Source organism: Hyperolius riggenbachi, chromosome 9 (assembly GCF_040937935.1).
Source record: "Hyperolius riggenbachi isolate aHypRig1 chromosome 9, aHypRig1.pri, whole genome shotgun sequence".
In the NCBI taxonomy this organism is placed as follows: Eukaryota; Metazoa; Chordata; class Amphibia; order Anura; family Hyperoliidae; genus Hyperolius; species Hyperolius riggenbachi.
Window position 1 is genome coordinate 79,233,597 of NC_090654.1, and position 20,074 is coordinate 79,253,670.

Consider the following 20,074-nt stretch of genomic DNA (forward strand, 5'->3'; position numbering starts at 1 on the left):
AGGGAGACGGCGAGGGATCTGGACAGCTGCAGGGGGCTATTGGAAGCCCCAGGTGAGTAAAACTCATTTTTTTTGTTTGACTTAAGTGTCCCTTTAAGTGGTTAACGATAATACCTTTGAAAACATAAAATCTGTACTTAACGTAATAATATGACAAAAACTATACAGTTGTAAACTTCTAAAATGATAACTACCTCAAAAACTATAATGTTGTAATGTTATTAAAGACATTTTTCGTGGCGCCCAGGGACGTAACTAGAAATCACTGGGCCCCCCTGCAAAACTTTGGATGCCCCCCCCCCCCTTCTTTCTGCACAGGTAAACCTGTTATTCAATTGGCATTTTCTCTATCAATTACATTAGCTTCTGTGATAAAATGTGCATGTGCTCCTTGTCACGGAAAAGCCGTGAGAAACGCAGGCGAGTCGGAAGGATTCGAAAGTCGGTTCCCTGATCGCTTTCTTGGTTAGATTTGCCAGCCATTGCAGCGATCAGAGACTGATTTTCCTGGTTTTTAAAAGAAAGGTTTTTGTTTTTTTCCACCCCTTTAGCAGCTGGCAGGAAGCCTGGCCCTGTGACTTGCTAATTAAGCCAGAGGGGTAACACTCAGGGCTCGTTCCCACTATCGCGAATCCGCATGCGTCCAACGCATGCGGATTCGCACATGTAATGTGAGTGGATGGGGCTGTTTCCACTCCTGCGGTGGCGTTGTGCGTTTTTTGTTGCGGAGAAAAAACGCACAAAAGAGGCAACGATTTCGCCTGCGTCGGGAATCCGTGCGAATCGCCGCTAATGTATTTAATAGTAAAAACGCATGCGTTTGTTACATGCGTTTTTACCCGCGATTTCGCGTGCGATTTCGCACCTTTTTCAATTTTTATTTTGCCCTGGCAGTGTCATGGTTAATTTCGCATGGCACCCTGCCATGCGAAATCGCACGCGAAATCGCGGGTAAAAACGCATGCAGAAACGCATCCGCATGCGTTTTTACAAGCGTCGGAATGCCGGCGAATCGCGTCGCAACAGTGGAAACAAGCCCTCAGATGTTAATTAACAAACCAGGAGTCTTTTTTAGAGCCAAGGAAGCTAATCCCAGCATGAGGCAGACTTAGTGGAACCATTCAGCCATAATAGGGAAACATAGAGTTATGATCTGTATGCATGTTTTAGAAGTACCATACATCGGAGAGATGTGGAAGTTATCTCATTCTGTTGGTCCGGATCTTGTGAGTATTTTGATATTAAATTGGGGCCACTGGCATAACCAGAACTAGAGGTATTCCCCTGTTTTGTAACCGGGCATGCAAACATGCCCAAGTTTGGTATCATATGAACTGGCATATTCTGAGGAATATGAATCTGTGATGGTCATATGTGTGTGCGGGAAGCGTAAGCCGAGATATGACAAATGTCATATTTGGTGGGCATGGGAAACCCACCCAGGAGATTAACCGCCCCTGCCCAGCCCCTGGGCTGCACCTGAGACTCCACCCAAAGATGGGGGTCAGTCAAAAGTGTTTGCGAGGGACTCCTCCCTCAGTCCTCCAAATTCCATCTGTATGAGAGCATGTCTGCTGCCAGCCAGAGGACACATGGTTGGCGGCCATCTTGTCTGAACTTTGCTCTGATCTGAAACAAAGAATTTTGCTGAAGTTGAAACCAAAGACTTTATGATTTTCCCACCAAAAGGACATCTTCCATGAACCTAAGTATTTTATCCTTTTCATACTACGTTATTAATGTCTCTATAATTGTTGATTTTAATGATTTTCTGTATATATTAATTATTTATATTGCACGTAAATAAAGACTTTATCAAAGTCGTTTACTGTTCCGCTACACCTGCTATACAGCCATACACAGAAACTGAACTCAGGTCTCTGAGGAGTCTCTACTATTGTTGATATCTAGACAGAATACAGCGTGTTTTAACCGTTTTATTTGCAGGATCAGTCAGTCAGTCGGTAGGGACCACTGGCCCATACCAGTGGTGGTGGCAGATATACCCTGAAATAGTGTGTAAGTTGTAATTACCGTACCTGACAGGCTCCCTTCTAGTCGGGCTGCTCCCCAAATTCCGTCGATTTCTGTGCACCAATTGCGAACCACAGTTTGCATGGTATGTGTGCTGAAACCGATTGGGGCACTGTGACACTCCTAGCCTCAGAACTGGCTGGGCGCTGTACAGAAGGGCCCGCTGCACACTGAATTGGGACTGTCTACAAATCTTTGTATGATTCTTTATCAGTGGCTGAGCAGATGCAGTCATTAGAACAATTGTGCAGAGAGCAGAAAGTTTTTTTGTCTCCTTGCCCTTAGTTGTCAGTCTCTCAGGATGGGCCCCCCTGTGGCTTCTGGGCCCCCCTGTGGCTGCATACCTTGCAGGGTATATTGTTACGCCCTTTTTTTCTGCTTTTTTTGCTGTATTAATGATAATTGAATTAAAGTCTACGGCAGCGCCCTTTTTATCCCCCCTCAGCCGGCACCCTTTTTTCCTGCTACCCCATTTATCCTGTACAGACATTTAAAGCAAATCTGAAGTGAAAATAAACTTAAAAGTAATTGTGCCTGTAGTACTAATGGTAAATAGAACTGTCCAGGAGTCTTATATTGTTATTTTTAATTTAAAGTGTACCTGAGATGGGGGGATATAAAACAATGATGCATACCTGGGGCTTCCTCCAGCCTGATTGCTCACTTGCTGTCCTTCTGCGCCGTCTGGATCCTCCGCTATTTGGCCCTTCGGTCAAGGCCAGCAGAATGGTTCTGGCGATGGGAGCGCAATGGGGGTACGCACGCAGCCGGGCCACACATGCGTAGTACAACTCAGGCTGAAGTACTCTAGAGGCCGAATAAAGAAGGATCCAGGCGGCGCAGGAGGTACGGCGAGTGATCAGCCTGAAAGGGCCTAGAGGAAGCCCCAGGTATGTATAGTTCTTTTATATCCCCCCAGGCTGAAATTCTAAGTCTGAAGTCAGCAGCCATGTAAGTGTGAAACAAGATCTGGCTTAGTAAGGCCAGGTTACTAATGCCGTCATTCGCCTGCATGAAATTGCAGCCTGAAGGTGTTTGGTAGCTGGCTATGTGTTAAAGTGAACTTGAAAATAAACGTATGAGATACTAAATTGTATGTGATGATACATAGAACATTAGTAGTATAGAAGAGTCTCATAGTATTTTTATTTTCAGTTGTCCTCTAGGTCTCCTGCTGCATTTTCCCGCTGGCAGCTCCGTAAGATTTGTCACTGGAACTCCAGTCACACTGAGAGTGCGATCAAGAATGGTACGTGGAGGGGACCCAGAGAATGCTGGGGGACCTCACAGACTACAGGGGGCTGGAAGAAGCCCCAGGTAAGTAAAAGTCAACAGTTTTAAAGAAAACCTGTAACAAAAAAAGTTCCCCCAACGCTTTAGCTGCAGGCAGTCCAGCGCTGGCTCCCCCGAAGTGTCCCAAAATCCTCCCTCGACAAACCTGACAAACGCTGATTTATTTAACTTCCTGGCTCCAGCGGGGGCGCTGTTGCGGCTTTCTGCACGGAGATAGGCGAAAATAGCCGATCTCCGTCGGGTCCGCTCTACTGCGCAGGCGCAGGAGACGGGCCCGAAAGCGATCGGCTATTTCCGCCTATCTCCGAGACGGAGAGCAGATACTGCGCCTGCACTGGAGCCGGGAAGGTAAATATTTACATCCCCGTTGTTCGCGGAGCTTGATCGCCGCCGCCGTGGGACCGAGGAGGACGGGAGAAGCCTCAATAGGATCCGGAGGCTTACCCCACCCCAGGGGAGGTTTTTCTCAGTACAGGTTTCTTTAAGTGCAGTTGAGATGTGCTTTAAGGACATTTACCTCTCTCATACTGTATTTCAGCAGGAATCTGATAGAAAACCCAAATGAGACATTGCCAGTGCTGAATGCTTTGCAAATAGTTCAAATAGTTTGTATATGTGTATAGAAATCTCTAGCTGTAATAGATGTATCTGTCATTTAAAAAAAAAAAACAGAATTAAACAACCAATCTATAAACATCGGATATAACGTGCGTCAATTAACTTTTTTTTGCTTCACTTATGCCTTGTTCACATTGCGTTCTGATCGCATTAGCGTTGGGCATTTTTGATGCTTTTTTTTTTTTTTGCAATTCCCGGTGATTTCTGTGTGTTGGGGGGTTTTAGTATTTACATGTATTTTCTGGTGAAACGCTGCCACATTATGATTATTTTATGGTGAAACGTTGCCACATTACGATTATTTTCTGATGAAACGCTGCCGCATTATTATTATTTTATGGTAAAACGCTGCTGCAATACAATTATTTTGTGGTGAAACGCTTCCGCAATACATGTACTGTATTTCTGGTGAAACGCTGCCAAATTACGATTATTTTTGGGTGAAATGCTGCCACATTACAATTATTTTCATGGGGGGGTGGGTGCCACGTAGAGGGGGGGAGGAAGGCGCCACAGGTTTTCTCGCCTGGAGTGACAAAATGGCTAGAGGCACCCCTGATTAAATGCGCTGTAAAATCACTGCAACATCGTGCAATTTTACCACGAATTTACTGCGTTTTTAATGTAAGTCAATGGGAGCGTTTTTTAAAAAAGCTCTGATGGGTATAAAGCGCTCAGGAAAGCGCTTATAGTGTGTCTGAGCCCTAGCCCACACTTAGGTGTGATCAGATTTACTTTAAATGGGAACAAAGTCATATTCCCCACCTGACTGACTTGTTTATGAGTTATTTATTCAATGTTTGCTCATTGTGAAATCTTTCCTATTCCTGTTTTACATACTGAAATGTATTACAAGCAGCAACATCTTTACTCTTGCCAAAGGATCTCTGTTGAACATTCTTATCTGAGAGGTCGATGCACAGAGGGAGATACTGTTTGCTTGGCAGTTGGAAACAGCCGTTATTTCCCACAATGCAACAAGATTCATAGAAAGCAAACTGCCAGGGCCATTGTCATGACATCACACTGTGGGAGTGGTTTCACCACAATATCAGCCATACAGATGTCCCTGGCGATCTATTTGAGAAAAGTTAAAGATTCCTTATGGGAAAGGGGGAATTGGCTACTGATTGGGATGAAGTTCAATCCTGGGTTAGAGCTTTAAAGTGAACCAAGCAGTATTTTTAGCCCTAGGGCATCTCAAAAGCACATTAAAAATGCATGCTAACACTGTGGCTCATTGCTAAAAAAATTGTCTTTTTTTTTTTACATTAAAATGCTTGTTTGGTTGAGGATTTTATTACCATATGTCCAGCAGGCAAATAAGGACTGCTGTAGTTATCAGTAGCAATGAGCAAACAAAAGCTTTCATCAGTGGAGGGTTTGGGGTGATAGAACAAACAGCTTAGAGAAGTCATGATTACTTGACTACATTCACACCTTTACCTGAATGAATAAAGCTGGGGGGGGGGGGGGGGGGAGAGGCCAGTGGGGCAGCTCCTACAGCTATTAGGAATCAGGACAAACTGCAGAAAAAAGAGCTGCTTGGATCCCCTTAAACTATAATATATTTGGATCTGTGTACACAGTTGAGTTGAAAACAGTGTGGAAAAAAAAAACATTCTACATTGGTTCTTGTTGCTTTAGCGAGTGTTAACAGATCTGACACTAGCAAGCCTCCAGATTTCTAACCCCATTCCACTGCACTATACATGCCAGTCATGCCCTGTCAACTTCACGTAGAGACTAGTGTTGGGCGAACAGTGTTCGCCACTGTTCGGGTTCTGCAGAACATCACCCTGTTCGGGTGATGTTCGAGTTCGGCCGAACACCTGACGGTGCTCGGCCAAACCGTTCGGCCACATGGCCGAACTAAGAGCGCATGACCGAACGTTCCCCGAACGTTCGGCTAGCGCTGTGATTGGCCGAACGGGTCACGTGGTTCGGACCCGAACGCGCTCTGATTGGCCGAACGGTCACGTGGTTCGGGTAAATAAATACCCGAACCACGTCATATCTCCGCCATTTGTCTGTGGGTTTAGCTTTGGGTAGGCAGGCAGGGTAGTTCGCGCTCCAGCCACGCTAGCCAGGGTCCCCCCTGTCATTGTGTCACTGCTGGGAACAGTAGTACACCGCTTGCTCAGCCACACTATATAGCATTCTGTTTACTGCCACTCTGTGTACCTCGCTCAGCCACACTATATAGCATTCTGTTTACTGCCACTCTGTGTCTGCTGGGAATAGTAGTACACCGCTTGCTCAGCCACACTATATAGCATTCTGTTTACTGCCACTCTGTGTACCTCGCTCAGCCACACTATATAGCATTCTGTTTACTGCCACTCTGTGTCTGCTGGGAATAGTGGTACACCGCTCGCTCAGCCACACTATATAGCATTCTGTTCACTGTTCTGTGTCTGTTTGGAATAGTGGTACACCGCTCGCTCAGCCACACTATATAGCATTCTGTTTACTGTTCTGTGTCTGCTGGGAATAGTGGTACACCGCTCGCTCAGCCACACTATATAGCATTCTGTTTACTGTTCTGTGTCTGCTGGGAATAGTGGTACACCGCTCGCTCAGCCACACTATATAGCATTCTGTTTACTGTTCTGTGTCTGCTGGGAACAGTAGTACACCGCTCGCTCAGCCAGAGTATATAGCATTGTGTTTACTGCCACTCTGTGTACACCGCTCAGCCAGACTATATACCATTGTTTACTGACACTCTGTGTACACCGCTCAGCCAGACTATATACCATTGTTTACTGACACTCTGTGTACACCGCTCAGCCAGACTATATACCATTGTTTACTGCCACTCTGATTCTGCTGGGAACAGTAGTACACCGCTCGCTCAGCCAGACTATATAGCATTGTGTTTACTGCCACTCTGTGTACACCGCTCAGCCAGACTATATACCATTGTTTACTGACACTCTGTGTACACCGCTCAGCCAGACTATATACCATTGTTTACTGAAACTCTGTGTACACCGCTCAGCCAGACTATATACCATTGTTTACTGCCACTCTGATTCTGCTGGGAACAGTAGTACACCGCTCGCTCAGCCAGACTATATACCATTGTTTACTGACACTATATAGCAGACTATATAGCATTGTGTGTACACCGCTCAGCCAGACTATATACCATTGTTTACTGACACTCTGTGTACACCGCTCAGCCAGACTATATACCATTGTTTACTGCCACTCTGATTCTGCTGGGAACAGTAGTACACCGCTCGCTCAGCCAGACTATATACCATTGTTTACTGACACTCTGTGTACACCGCTCAGCCAGACTATATACCATTGTTTACTGCCACTCTGATTCTGCTGGGAACAGTAGTACACCGCTCGCTCAGCCAGACTATATACCATTGTTTACTGCCACTCTGATTCTGCTGGGAACAGTAGTACACCGCTCGCTCAGCCAGACTATATACCATTGTTTACTGACACTCTGTGTACACCGCTCAGCCAGACTATATACCATTGTTTACTGCCACTCTGATTCTGCTGGGAACAGTAGTACACCGCTCGCTCAGCCAGACTATATAGCATTGTGTTTACTGCCACTCTGTGTACACCGCTCAGCCACACTATATAGCATTGCGTACTCTGCCAGTCAGTGTGTATATTGCTGGGATCAGTAATACTCCACTCACCGTCAACCACTATATGAGCTCAACATGAGTTCCCCAGAGACCTCCGCTGTGAGCAGCACTCCCAACAACAGCAACAGCCAACGCCCCACGCAAGCTATAACATCCACCCCAGCAGCCAGTGGTCAGCAGCAGCCCTCCCCGGAGGAGAACGTTGTGTCCATCAGTCCGTCGCCAGAGCGATTAATGAGGGCTGCCATTGAGGAGATGATGGGGCCTGATGTGGAGGAGGAGGTCTGGCTCAGGCCAGCATCCCAAGTTAATGTTGAGGACGATGAGGGGTCTGTGTCTGGGGATGTTGGGGTGGCAGAGGTGGTGGGTGGGTCAGACTCAGGAGAAGAGTTGTATGATGAGGATGATGATCGGGACCATCTGTATGTGCCTCAGAGTCCGACCCCGGAAAACATGTTGTATCGTGTGTTTAGGTACTAAAATCTGCGTTCCCTCCCAGTAGTGTTGGGCGAACAGTGTTTGCCACTGTTTGGGTTCTGCAGAACATCACCCTGTTCGGGGTGACTATATAGCAGACTATATAGCATTGTGTTTAATGCCACTCTGTGTACACGGCTCAGCCACACTATATAGCATTGTGTTTACTTCCACTCTGTGTCTGCTGGGAACAGTAGTACACCGCTCACCCGCCACTGTATAGCATTGTGCTCTGTGTCACTGCTGACAATAGTGGTACACCGCTCACCCACCACTGTATAGCATTTCTGTACTGCCACTGTACTGCTGCCAGTCAGCGTGTACTTTAAGGATAAGTGAAATGAGGAAGAAATCCGGTGAAAGAGGGAGGGGCAAGGGAAGAGGTGTTTCCCCTGACGGTTCACGTACAGGCCACAGGGGAGCACCCAAGAAAACCCACTCAATACTGCCCATGTTGTCCAGGACAACAACCCTCACAGATCCAAAAGAACAGGACCAGATAATTACTTGGATGACCTCTCAAGCGTCCAGCAGTGGGTTAAGCAGCACCAGCACATCACGCACGAGGTCCGAGTCCTCAGCCAGTTAAAGTCTGGGCTTTCTTTGAAGACTGCACTGAGGATGTTACCATGGCGATTTGCAAGGTGTGCAAGACCCGCCTGAGCAGGGGGAAAAGTATTAACAACCTCTCCACCACCAGCATGAGCCGCCACATTCTATCCAAACATCCCACTCTGTGGGCAAACGCGGCAGGACAGGGTACCACCAGCAACACTGCCTCCCTTGGGTTCACCAGACTCACCACCAGACCCGCCTCAGCAGCAGCAGTAGCCCAGCCATTGCGTGGTTCACAACATTCACAAACATCAGACGATGCTGACACTGTCACTTTCCGGACTAGTGCTCTTGAGGTCTCCCAGTGTTCATCAAACACAACAACCAACAGCCCTTCGGTGTGCAGCGCTACGGTTGAGTTGTCTGTCTCTGAGATGTTTGAGCACAAGAGGAAATTGCCAGCAAATGACCCCCGGGCCGTGGCAGTAACAGCCAGCCAGCATAGCCAAGCTTCTGGCCTGCGAAATGCTGCCATATCGAGTGGTGGAGACAAACAGCTTCAAGGGCATGATGTCAGTGGCCATCCCACGTTACGTGGTTCCCAGCCGCTACCACTTTGCGCGCTCTGCAGTGCCTGAGTTGCATGAGCACGTGGTCAGCTAAATAACCCGAAGCTTGAAGAATGCCGTTGCCTGCAAGGTTCACCTCACCACTGACACCTGGACGAGTGCGTTCGGCCAGGGTCGATACATCTCCCTTACCGCGCACTGGGTGAACCTTGTGGAGCCTGGCAGCGATTCCTCACCTGCTACGGCGCGGGTGTTGCCCACGCCGCAAACAGCTGGATAACAACAGCAGCACCTACCTCTCTGACTCCTTCTCCTCCAACGCATCTCAAAGCTGTACCTCATCCGGAAATGCTAACCCAGCACCAGCAGCAGTAGGATCGTGGAAGCAGTGCAGCACAGCTGTTGGCATGCGTCAGCAAGCGTTGCTGAAGCTGATCTGCCTTGGGGATAAGCAGCACACAGGGGAGGAAATTTGGAGGGGAATAAAGGAACAGACGGATTTGTGGCTGGCACCGCTGGACCTGAAACCGGGCATGAAGCTAGACACCTGGCACGAACTGGCAATGTACGCAATAGAGGTGCTGGCTTGCCCGGCAGCCAGCGTTATGTCGGAACGCTGTTTCAGTGCTGCCGGAGGCATCATCACAGATCGGCGTATCCGCCTCTCCACAGAAAATGCAGACCGTCTGACTCAAATTAAAATGAATCAATCCTGGATTGGAAACGACTACGCAACACTCCTGGACCCCAACCAAGTAACATGACCGATGAACATCTGGGATGGTTTAGCGTTTCCGGTCCCTGTTTATTGAACCTCTCATCTGTATTACATTTATGACTGCATGGCGGCAAAAAGCATTGCTGCTATATCCGCACGCTTTTTGTCCTCATGCAAGGCCTGGGTTGTTGTGTCTCACAAAGCGTGGCCTTCTCCTCCTGCGCCTCCTCCTGTTCCATCACGTGTGCTGCTGCTGCTGCTGCTGGGTTACCGTTGCCGGTCCCTGTTTATGGAACCTCTTATCTTTATTACATTTATGACTACATGGCGGTACAAAGCATGCTATCCGCACGCTTTTTGTCCTCATGCAAGGCTTGGGTTGTTGTGTCTCACAAAGCGTGGCCTTCTCCTCCTGCGCCTCCTCCTGTTCCATCACGTGTGCTGCTGCTGCTGCTGCTGGGTTACCGTTGCCGGTCCCTGTTTATGGAACCTCTTATCTTTATTACATTTATGACTACATGGCGGTACAAAGCATGCTATCCGCACGCTTTTTGTCCTCATGCAAGGCCTGGGTTGTTGTGTCTCACAAAGCGTGGCCTTCTCCTCCTGCGCCACCCTCCTCCTGTTCCATCACGTGTGCTGCTGCTGGGTTAGCATTACCGGTCCCTTTTCCTGGAACCTCTTATATGTATTACATTTATGACTGCATGCCGACAAAAAGCATGTTACCTGTGCAAAGAAAACAGACATTTCCCGCATTTAAAAGACAGTTTTCCCTTTGAAACTTTAAAATCGATTTTCTCAAAAACTATAAGCTCTTTTTGCTAAATTTTTTTTCCTCTTGTACCCACTCCCAAGGTGCACATACCCTGTAAATTTGGGGTATGTAGCATGTAAGGAGGCTTTACAAACCACAAAAGTTCGGGTCCCCATTGACTTCCATTATGTTCGGAGTTCGGGTCGAACACCCGAACATCGCGGCCATGTTCGGCCTGTTCGGCCCGAACCCGAACATCTAGATGTTCGCCCAACACTAGTAGAGACCCCCCAAGCCGTCATTGGCTCCGCCACTCTCTTTTTCTAAAGTCGGAGTGCCCATGAGTTAATTGAGGCATTTACATACTGCAATTAGCTGCCTGTGAAGGCCTCGCGGTTAAGATCTCTCCGGTTGTTCACTTGTTACTTTGTAGCGGTGAGAGTTTATCGCTTGCTTTGCGTCAGCCTTCAGCCGACCGTGAACGATGCCTCGCTCCGACAGCTGGATGAGTGCTTCAGCGCAAAAAGAAAGAAAGACGACGGCTTAGAATAAGACAATATGTTTCCGTCACTCCTCCAATTACTTATAGAGACAGATCCGCTCCATAAATTGCTTCATTATCGCGCCGCCTGATTGATACGGAATATTCATTTGTTGCACGCATTCGTTTTCTGAGTATTTATCATCAGGCTGAATAGACGCCTCTTCAGTTCGGCGACGACATATCGCCATTAATAATTCACAAGAGAGTCTAGCGGAGCCGCTAAGAATGCCTCTGGTTTCATTTGTCATCTTTCGATGCATTTGTTATGTTGTTTGTTTATTGCGGTTTAATTTGGGGCTTGTTCTTTCTGTCTTTTGTCTGTGTCGGTCTCAGCTTCTTTCTTCTGTAAGCCGCCTTTTTGCGGCTTTATTACTGTCGTTGCTGTAGCGGAAACATGGACAGTTTGAGGGACTTTGCGTAGAGCTGCTCTCAGCATTTCAGATAAGCAAGGTTGCAACTGTCGTATTTAACATTAAAGCAAACCTGAACTGAAAAATAAAAGTCAAAATAAACATACACACGTCACACTTACCCGCCGCACAGTCTGCTTATCAACACATACAAAACTGATTACCTAACAGGACAGGACTGGACACCTGAACAACTTAGACTTTGTGCGCAAACTGGGTGCACTGATTGATGAGAAATCTGCGCACCTGCGCAGTAGAGCGGAACCAACTGGGATCGGATATTTCCTCCTGATCCTGAGCCGAGAGCCACTACTGCGTCTGTGCTGGAGACAAGGAAGGTAAAAATTGTCGGCTGTGGCTTCGGAGGGGCCCAGTGAGACCACTGTGGAACACTAGTCATTGCTATTTTAGTTAATACCATTTTTTCTCTAGAGTTGCACTTTAAAGAGAAACCGTGACCAAGAATTCAACTTTATCCCAATCAGTAGCCGATACCCCCTTTCCCATGAGAAATCTTTTCCTTTTTACAAACGGATCATCAGATCATCTCTGTATGCTGATATTGTGGTGAAACTCCCCCCACAGTTTGATGTCAGGATGACGGTCCAAACAGTTTCCTGTCTGTGAACCTCATTGCATTGTGGGAAATAACAGCTGTTTACAGCTGGGCCCAACTGCCAAAAAAACAAGCAGCATCTCCTTCCATGGACATCACCTGCCAGCAGTAAAAATGTCACCATGTGGTAAATGTCAGAATGTAAATCAGGGAGAGGAAAGATTTTACAATGGGCAAACACTGACTAAATAATTTATACATAATTATTGTAAAAATGAATCACTTTTTTATTACATTATTTTCACTGGAGTTCCTCTTTAAAGAAAACCTGTACTGAGTAAAAATATTTAAAATAAACACATGAGGTCACTTCAAATGAACATTACATAGTTACCTTGCCATCAGTTCCTCTCAGAAGCTCACCATTTTCTTCTGACAATAATCCCTTCCAGTTCTGACAATATTTTGTCAGATCTGAAATATATCAGTTGCTGTCAGTAAAATATCAGTTGCTGTCAGTTATAGCTGAGAGGAAAACAGATGTACCAGGTAATGTCCATGTTTCCCTATGGCTCAAGTGGGCGATATTATAGTTTAACTGTGTGCTGACCAGAAAGCTGTTATGGGTAATGGCTATTTTCAAAATGAAGGACGGAAAATTCCCTTGATCACAGTGAACAAATAGGATGCGGGACAGGAGAAAGACACTGAGAAGTAGACTACATGGAAGGTAAGTATGACTTGTGTATGTTTATTTTGACTTTTATTTTCAGTACAGGTTTTCTTTAAGCAAAATCAGGAATCTACCTTTGAAATTGCATTGAAATTACAGTCATATAAAATTGCACATTAAGTTTCCAGTATATGGCCCAGTGCACACCAAAACCGCTAGCAGATCCACAAAACGCTAGCAGTTTTTGGAGCTGATTTCAGAGCGATTCAAGGTATGTTTAGAGAGGTTTTCTAAACATGCCTAGTGGTTTTGGGTGCGTTTTTGTGTAGCAGATTACAGATACTGTTACAGTAATAGCTTTTACTGAACATCTTCTGTAACAAAAACGCCTGGCAAACCGCTCTGATGTAGCGTTTTTCAGAGTGGTTTGCATTTTTCCTATACTTTACATTGAGGCAGAAACGCTTCTGCAAACCGCAAACGTGCAGCAGGAGGCACGTTTGCGGTTTGCTACAATCCTCAAACTGCCGGTGTGCACCATCTCATTGAAATACATTAGCCAAGCGGATTCACAGGCGGATGCGGCTGGCGGATCGCATCCAAAACCGCTCGGTGTGCACCGGGCCTATTTTTCGCTTCTCTATCTGATCACTGCTGTGAATGTGGACATTTCTCGCTCTCCCTACAGACATGTATGAAATATGTTTCCACTTTCATCCAATGAGCAGTTTTTGGCAGTGACATCACCTTACCTCCAGGGGTGCGGCTGGAATCCTTTGCATGCCCCTTTACACCTCCCACAGGAGGGTCCCCTTCCCATCGCTGGCTGCCCTAAAGACATCTGGAAGAAAAGAACATCCATCTGTGAGAGGTGGGGTCAGAGTCAAAGATGATTATTCACAACTTCTAACTCTGTATTGTCTGTATAGTAAGTGTATATCGCTCTAAATAAATCACGTATGTACATGTAGTGCGGCATCTAGTGGCTTGCTTGCACTGGCACCCCTGAAACCCAGTAGTTTCATCATATTTGCTCAGCTCAGTTACCCAATTGAAAGATGAAGGGGATAGCACTAAACAGAAATGAATTTGGAAAAAGAATATTTCTTTGGATTTCAATTCTCCCTGCATAAAATAGGATCTTGTTAAAGATAAACTATTTCAGCATCAGAAACACTTCCTATAGCTATATATTGCTGTGTAATGCTATATAGCCCCACCCTCCCACTGTGGCATAGCCTAGGCTGTTTATTATGCTGAACCTTCCCCCCTCACCATGCTGAAACCAGGATATTTAATGTACGATTGGGTATCCTGAATATTTTACTACTCTTTATTACACACACACACAATCGGAAGACAGATCTTTTCTACTGGTTTTAGAACTTTCAGAAAAGCAAAATTCAGCAGATATCACCTGCCAGCACTAAAGATGTTGCAATCCATGATAAGTTTCAGAAGTTTCATGAAAGTAAATTGGGAAGAGGACAGATTTTAGAATGGAAAAAAAAACCCCACAAAATCCAGGCTCCTCGGATGAGGAGCCTGGATTTTGTGGTTTTTAAATTGTATTCGATCCTTTGTGGCTAGGATTTTATCTAGTGCTCTCCAGTCTCCCTCTTCCCCTATTAGTCATCTTAACACACAGCTTGCTGGTGTGTTCGCATGGTACATATTTAGGTACTAGCAGCTCCCTTGCAGGATTAGTTAGATGCACTATCTGTCCCAAGGAGGACATTTTTTATGTGCTCCTATTCCCTAGATAGGTTTTGATGCGCTGAATGCGTGCATGTTTGTGCTATGCATGTTACAGGGCCAGAGTTAGGACACATACGACACTGGGCTACCTTTACGCGGTGTATGTGACTATGCAAGAGACTTTATTCTTGTAACGAAGATCCCAGCTTTTAACTTAGCTGTAGGGACAGCATTGATTGCTGCATGATTTTTGTAAATGGATCCGCATGAGGATTTGCATAAGTGTGAGGAAGTTCGTTTTGATAGAGATTTTAGAATGGGCCATCAGTGACTAAATAGTTAATAAAATAATATTGTAACAGGATAATCAATTTTATTCATAATGTTATTATGGCTACAGTTAATCGTTAATTTTTCAGAAAAGAACCTGCAGTATCTACATTTTAAGCCTACTGCTAGATTTCATGACGGGCACAAGGTTATTAGGAGTAGAGATGTGAGCGAACTGTTCGCCCGCTAATCTCTATGTGGCTGTACTACTTCCAGGCCGCTATGACACATAGTAGTACGGCTGCGCTGGGCCGGCGGTGCGCATCTTTGACCGCGAGCCTGTTGCCGGGCACTCTCTGTGCCTGTGCGTGACATCACTCATGAAGTCATGCACATGTGTAAAAAGTGCCCGGCAACAGGCGTGCGATCAAGGGCGCACACCGTCGGCCCAGCGCAGCCGTACTACTACCGGTCATAGCGACCCGGAAGTAGTAGAGGGTGAGGGGTTCGCCGGCGACATCTCTAATTGGGAGAAGTGAAAGAGACCGCAAGGAGAGGAACTTTTTCTTTTGTTGTTTTTTTCTTGTTTTCATCATTTCCTATCCCGATGACACACTGAACCCTTATTTATTTCACCTTTTCTCCTATGTTTAGGTGTTAAATGCACACCTTATCAATAAAATGCCTTTAACCTGATCCCAACTGCTGGACAGCGTATCTACGCGCCTGTATACTTCACTTCCCCCCGTCCCCTGTAGTTACCACCAGCAAACACTTCTTAAAAAAAAAAAAAAAATGAAAGTATTTAAAAACAAAACATAAGAGTCCCTAAGGTAACTATTTAATACACATATCATGAGGGTATATTACTGTTATTTTTATAAGTAAGTGCTTGTAATTATTGAAATAGTATACTGAAACACAATATGGAAACAATACTCCTTTATTTCCAAATAAAAATATTGCTGCCATATATTGTATTAGGGACACAATTTAAATGTAATAACCAGGACACATGAGCAAATAAAATGTGTGGGTTTAATCTATAGTAGTACATTTTATTTGAAACTATAATAGCTGAAAACTTAGAAATAATGCATTTAAAATGAATAAAAAATAAAATAATTCTTAGCAAAAAGTACCACCCAAAGAAAACCTAATCTGTGGCGAAAAAACATTGTATAGGTGATTTTGGTGTGATAAGTAGTGATAAATGTGTTGGTGAATGAATGGTTGAAGTGTGAAATTTGAAAATTGCTCTGTTTTTTAAGGGGAAATAACCTGTGGTTGATACCATTAGCCAGTTACCACGGCTGATCGCGGCTGAACAGCAGACCGCGGGAGGACGGCGAGGGACTCACAAGTGTTTATGAGGCGGGAGGAAGCCCAGGGTAAGTATCAAATCTTTACTGTCTAAAGTTTCTGGTTTCCTTTAAAGTGAAGCAGAGATGGTTCACTATCGCTTATTTATATTTGCCTGGGTCTTCCTCCAGCCCCATGAGCGGCACTGCATCCCTCGCTGTCCCCCTCGGCCCCTCCATTAAGCTGCTATGACTCTTGGTAATCCGGGCAGTCCTGGGCGTCTGTGCATGTGCGGCTTAGCCCTGCCCACCCCTTGTCACGATCCTGTCCCCTAGAGCGTTCTGCACTCCGAAAAAGACCCAGATATTCACCTATGGAGAGAGAAGGCTCTAGGTCCTACAGAGCCTTTCCGTTCCTCTCTCGGTCCCTGCGTTCCAGCGATGTCACCCATTTTTAAATCCCCTGCCACCGAAGACTTTTGAAGCCTCCTGCGGTGGTAGAGAGCAGTATTCGTCTGATCGGTCAAATACTGCTACTGAGGGAGCCAGCGCTGGTATACAGGGACTGTGAGAGGAGCTGGAAGGCACTCTAGGACCCAGAGCCTTCCCTCTCCTCAGGGGAGTATCTGTTTTTTAGTATGTTGGCTTAACAGTCACTTTAATTTGTAGTCACCAACCTTGATTTCATAAGCAAAGGGTATTTGAAAATCATGTACAATGGCACAGGGGTTGACAATAGTTACATGTGTTACATTCTCTTTAAGACTCAAATGACCTTGTTTAAACAAATAACAGTTCCTATAAAAGTATTACTCTATTGTAATGTACTAAAATACATATTACAATGATATATGGATGTCAGTTTGCATAATAGCTCAGCTGGATGCAGCAGTAGTGACTAGAGAAATTCAATGAGATGAAAATAATTCTGAATTGATGCAGGATTATAGTGAAGCTGCCATATTCTCCATTGTTTAACTGGCGATACAATTATTAAAGGAACGCAGAGCTTAGCCGGGGAGATACGCAGAGGGCGCATTTCTTTTGTGCAGAGTGAGACTGGCCGCAACTGGCTGAAGTTATGGGACCCGGTATAGAAGTCTGAAAAGACTGAGGACGGCGGCATGTGTTGGAATGTCACATTATGCGTCCCTGCTGATAACCAGTGCGATGCGCTGAAATTTTTCACGTTATGCGCCAGAGCGCCGCCGATAACCGCTGATTACATTAAGGACATACCGGTGCCGAAATTTCATCGCATGACCGCCTGATCAGGAAATTGACAAATGATTAATATGACATAAGCCAATCAAGGAGCAGATAAAAGTAAGCATGGACATGGTAAACTATTGGCTCTTATGTGTGCTTTCGCATTAACCCCCGATTGTGTCACATCAGGAAGGGGAATGCTGACTGCAGCGGGTGGGAATGTTCCGTAGTTCCATCCCTGCGATCCCAGCCAATGTCACCCTTCATTTATTTTAATCTCCCGACATGTGAGGATGAAACAGGAGCAGAATAAGCAGTTAGGCATGCGCTAATCCGCCTCACCTGTCTCCCACGGGGGCCGCCGCACTATTGTCACAGCGGATTGTGTTCGTTGGAAGGTATTCCAGCCCTACAGGAGTTCATACCAGTGCAGACTGTTGGAAGCTGGCACAGCGCAGTGCTTGGGTCCCCAGGGACTTAGAGATGCCCCCCCGTCACGCACACATTCCAGGCCACCGTCACCTCCTTCAGCCTGGCAGCTTCACCGAGGCCTCACAAGCCCCCACCATCAGTCGGGACAAACACTGGACACAGAGTGCCTGCTGAATATATATGTCCAATAAAAATATCCTCAGCTTGTTTATTATACATAGCACATTCCTGTCTTATCACCGAGCTGGAAATTAGGAGGAAAGGAGGGGAGAGGGTGTGGAGAAGCTGTGTACAATTCTATGGGAGCACAACTTAGTAGCACGAGCTCCATAATGACAGGGGCAAAGGATTCTGGGAGAGAAGGCAGATGTAGCAACCATAAATAGTTAGCAGCTGAAAATATGCCTGTAAGACTTCTATGGCTTACTTACCTTGGGAGAGGGAAGCCTCTGGATCCTTATGAGTTCCCCCATCCTCTTGAGTCTCGGGACCCAGCTCTGGCAGACCCCAAAATACGCCCGATAAGCTTGTAGGGGCTTCAACGCATGGAGATATTTACCAATCTGCGCCCCTGCGTAGGTCAGTACAAGATTCCCCTCAGGCTCCAGCCAAAATAGCCAAGCCCTGTCGGGTTTCACTCTACTAAGCAGGCTCGCACCAGCGATTTCTGCCCTTAAAACGCTACTTTGCGTCAAATCCATATTTTTCCCCGAGTTTTTTGGCATGTATCCCACTCCGCCATGCCCCCCTCAAGATGTTAGACCCCTTGAAACATCTTTTCCATCACTTTTGTGACCAGCATAATTGTTTCTAGTTTTCAAAGGTCGCCTCCCCATTGAAGTCTATTGCGGTTCGCACGGACTGAACTTTCGCGGTAAGTTTGCGAACCGGATTTGCGAACCTAAAATCGGAGGTTCGGGCCATCTTTAAGTGTGAGTGAACTTTGTAATAAGAATGTGAAAGGCCTCTGTCAGACCCTCAGAGATATATGGCTCAGCTGCAAGCAAAGCTACTGACCCAGAGAGATATATGCCTGCCAGCCTACATCAATACAGGAGTTCATCAATTATCAGTTAGTTCTTCAGTAAATTTTACTAAGGCCTGAGATGAACAGTGAACCAAGAGTGTTGTTGGTGTTATTTAACTACAAGGCCTGCAACAGTGAAACAGTGAGAGAGAGAGAGAAAGAGCTAAAAGTCTGGAGATAAAGAGAACCTGTCAGTGAAACAAAACCAGATCTGTTAACCTGTCAGCAGTAAAAGAGAGGAGTGGTGATGAAGATGTTTTGTATCCAGTGACGTTGAGAGAGTTGAAACAAGAAAGTGAAGCAGCATCTGATAAAGATAAAGAGTCAAGAAAGTTGGAGATTCGAGTTTTGCAATACCAAAAATTAGAGCTTATTCAGCATAGAGTTCAGATAGTATAAGAAAAGTTTATTGATGGTATAGCTGGGTGCATTGGTCAATTTGGTTATTTTATATTTATTTTCTCTAACCCCTCTTTGATTATTCGATTCTTTCTTTATTTTGTTTATTATTTTGGGATTCCCTATCCACGAAAGTGGTGCCTAAAAGATATGGTGATTTGAGAAATATAGTAGATAGAGCAAGAGTCTGAGAGATCTTCTGAGTAAAAGTGAACATTATTTTGGATGCCATATTGCCAACCAACGAACTGTGGAAACTACTTCAGTACCATATTAAAGAGAGTCACTAATCCCCTAAGGTTTTGCTGAGCAATATATCTTGGACTTGGAAGCAAGGGACTGAGACTGTATAGGAACTGAATTGCTCAGTAGATCTGTCCCTAGCCAAGCCCCTACACAAAGGTGTTGTATTGAAAAGTGGTTGATGATTGACCTGTTGTATCTCAAATTGTATGTAAAAGTGTTTGTGTAACTTCAGTGGCGTCCCTACCATAGTGCGCAGGGGGGCGGGGCGCACCGGGTGTCAGACACCCAGGGGGGTGTCACCACAACCCCCCACAGCAGCACAGCAGGAGGGAGAAGCAGGGCTGGAAGGAGGGGCAGTGGGGGCAGCGGTGGGGAGGGGGGGAAATATCCCCCCCCCTCCCTCACCTGGGACCCCTCCTTCTGCCTCTCTCCCCCTCCAGAATAGCGGCGACAAGTGCGGGGCGGCCGGAGGCGTATGAACAATTACTCAACTGATTTCCGCGTTCCAAGCGTGGAGCGCAGCGTCATGACTTCACAGGTCTCCGTCTTCAATGCCGCCCACTGTGCTTCCTGATTAGCGGAAGCACAGTGGGCGGCATTGCAGGCGGAGACCTGTAACGTCATGACGCTGGGAATGCGGAGATTAGGTGAGTAATTTTCTATAC

The 20,074-nt window shown here is 46.0% G+C and overlaps 1 protein-coding gene across 3 annotated transcripts in view; it reads right to left on the minus strand.

The window, feature by feature from the left end:
* The window catches only part of LMCD1 (LIM and cysteine rich domains 1), a 73,229-nt gene that overhangs the window by 14,836 nt on the left and 38,319 nt on the right, over positions 1-20,074 (minus strand). For all 3 annotated transcript variants that reach the window (XM_068251588.1, XM_068251590.1, XM_068251589.1), the window contains exon 2: positions 13,580-13,668. In XM_068251588.1, coding sequence (XP_068107689.1) covers positions 13,580-13,668 — 89 coding nt within the window. The remainder of the gene's footprint in view (positions 1-13,579; positions 13,669-20,074) is intronic.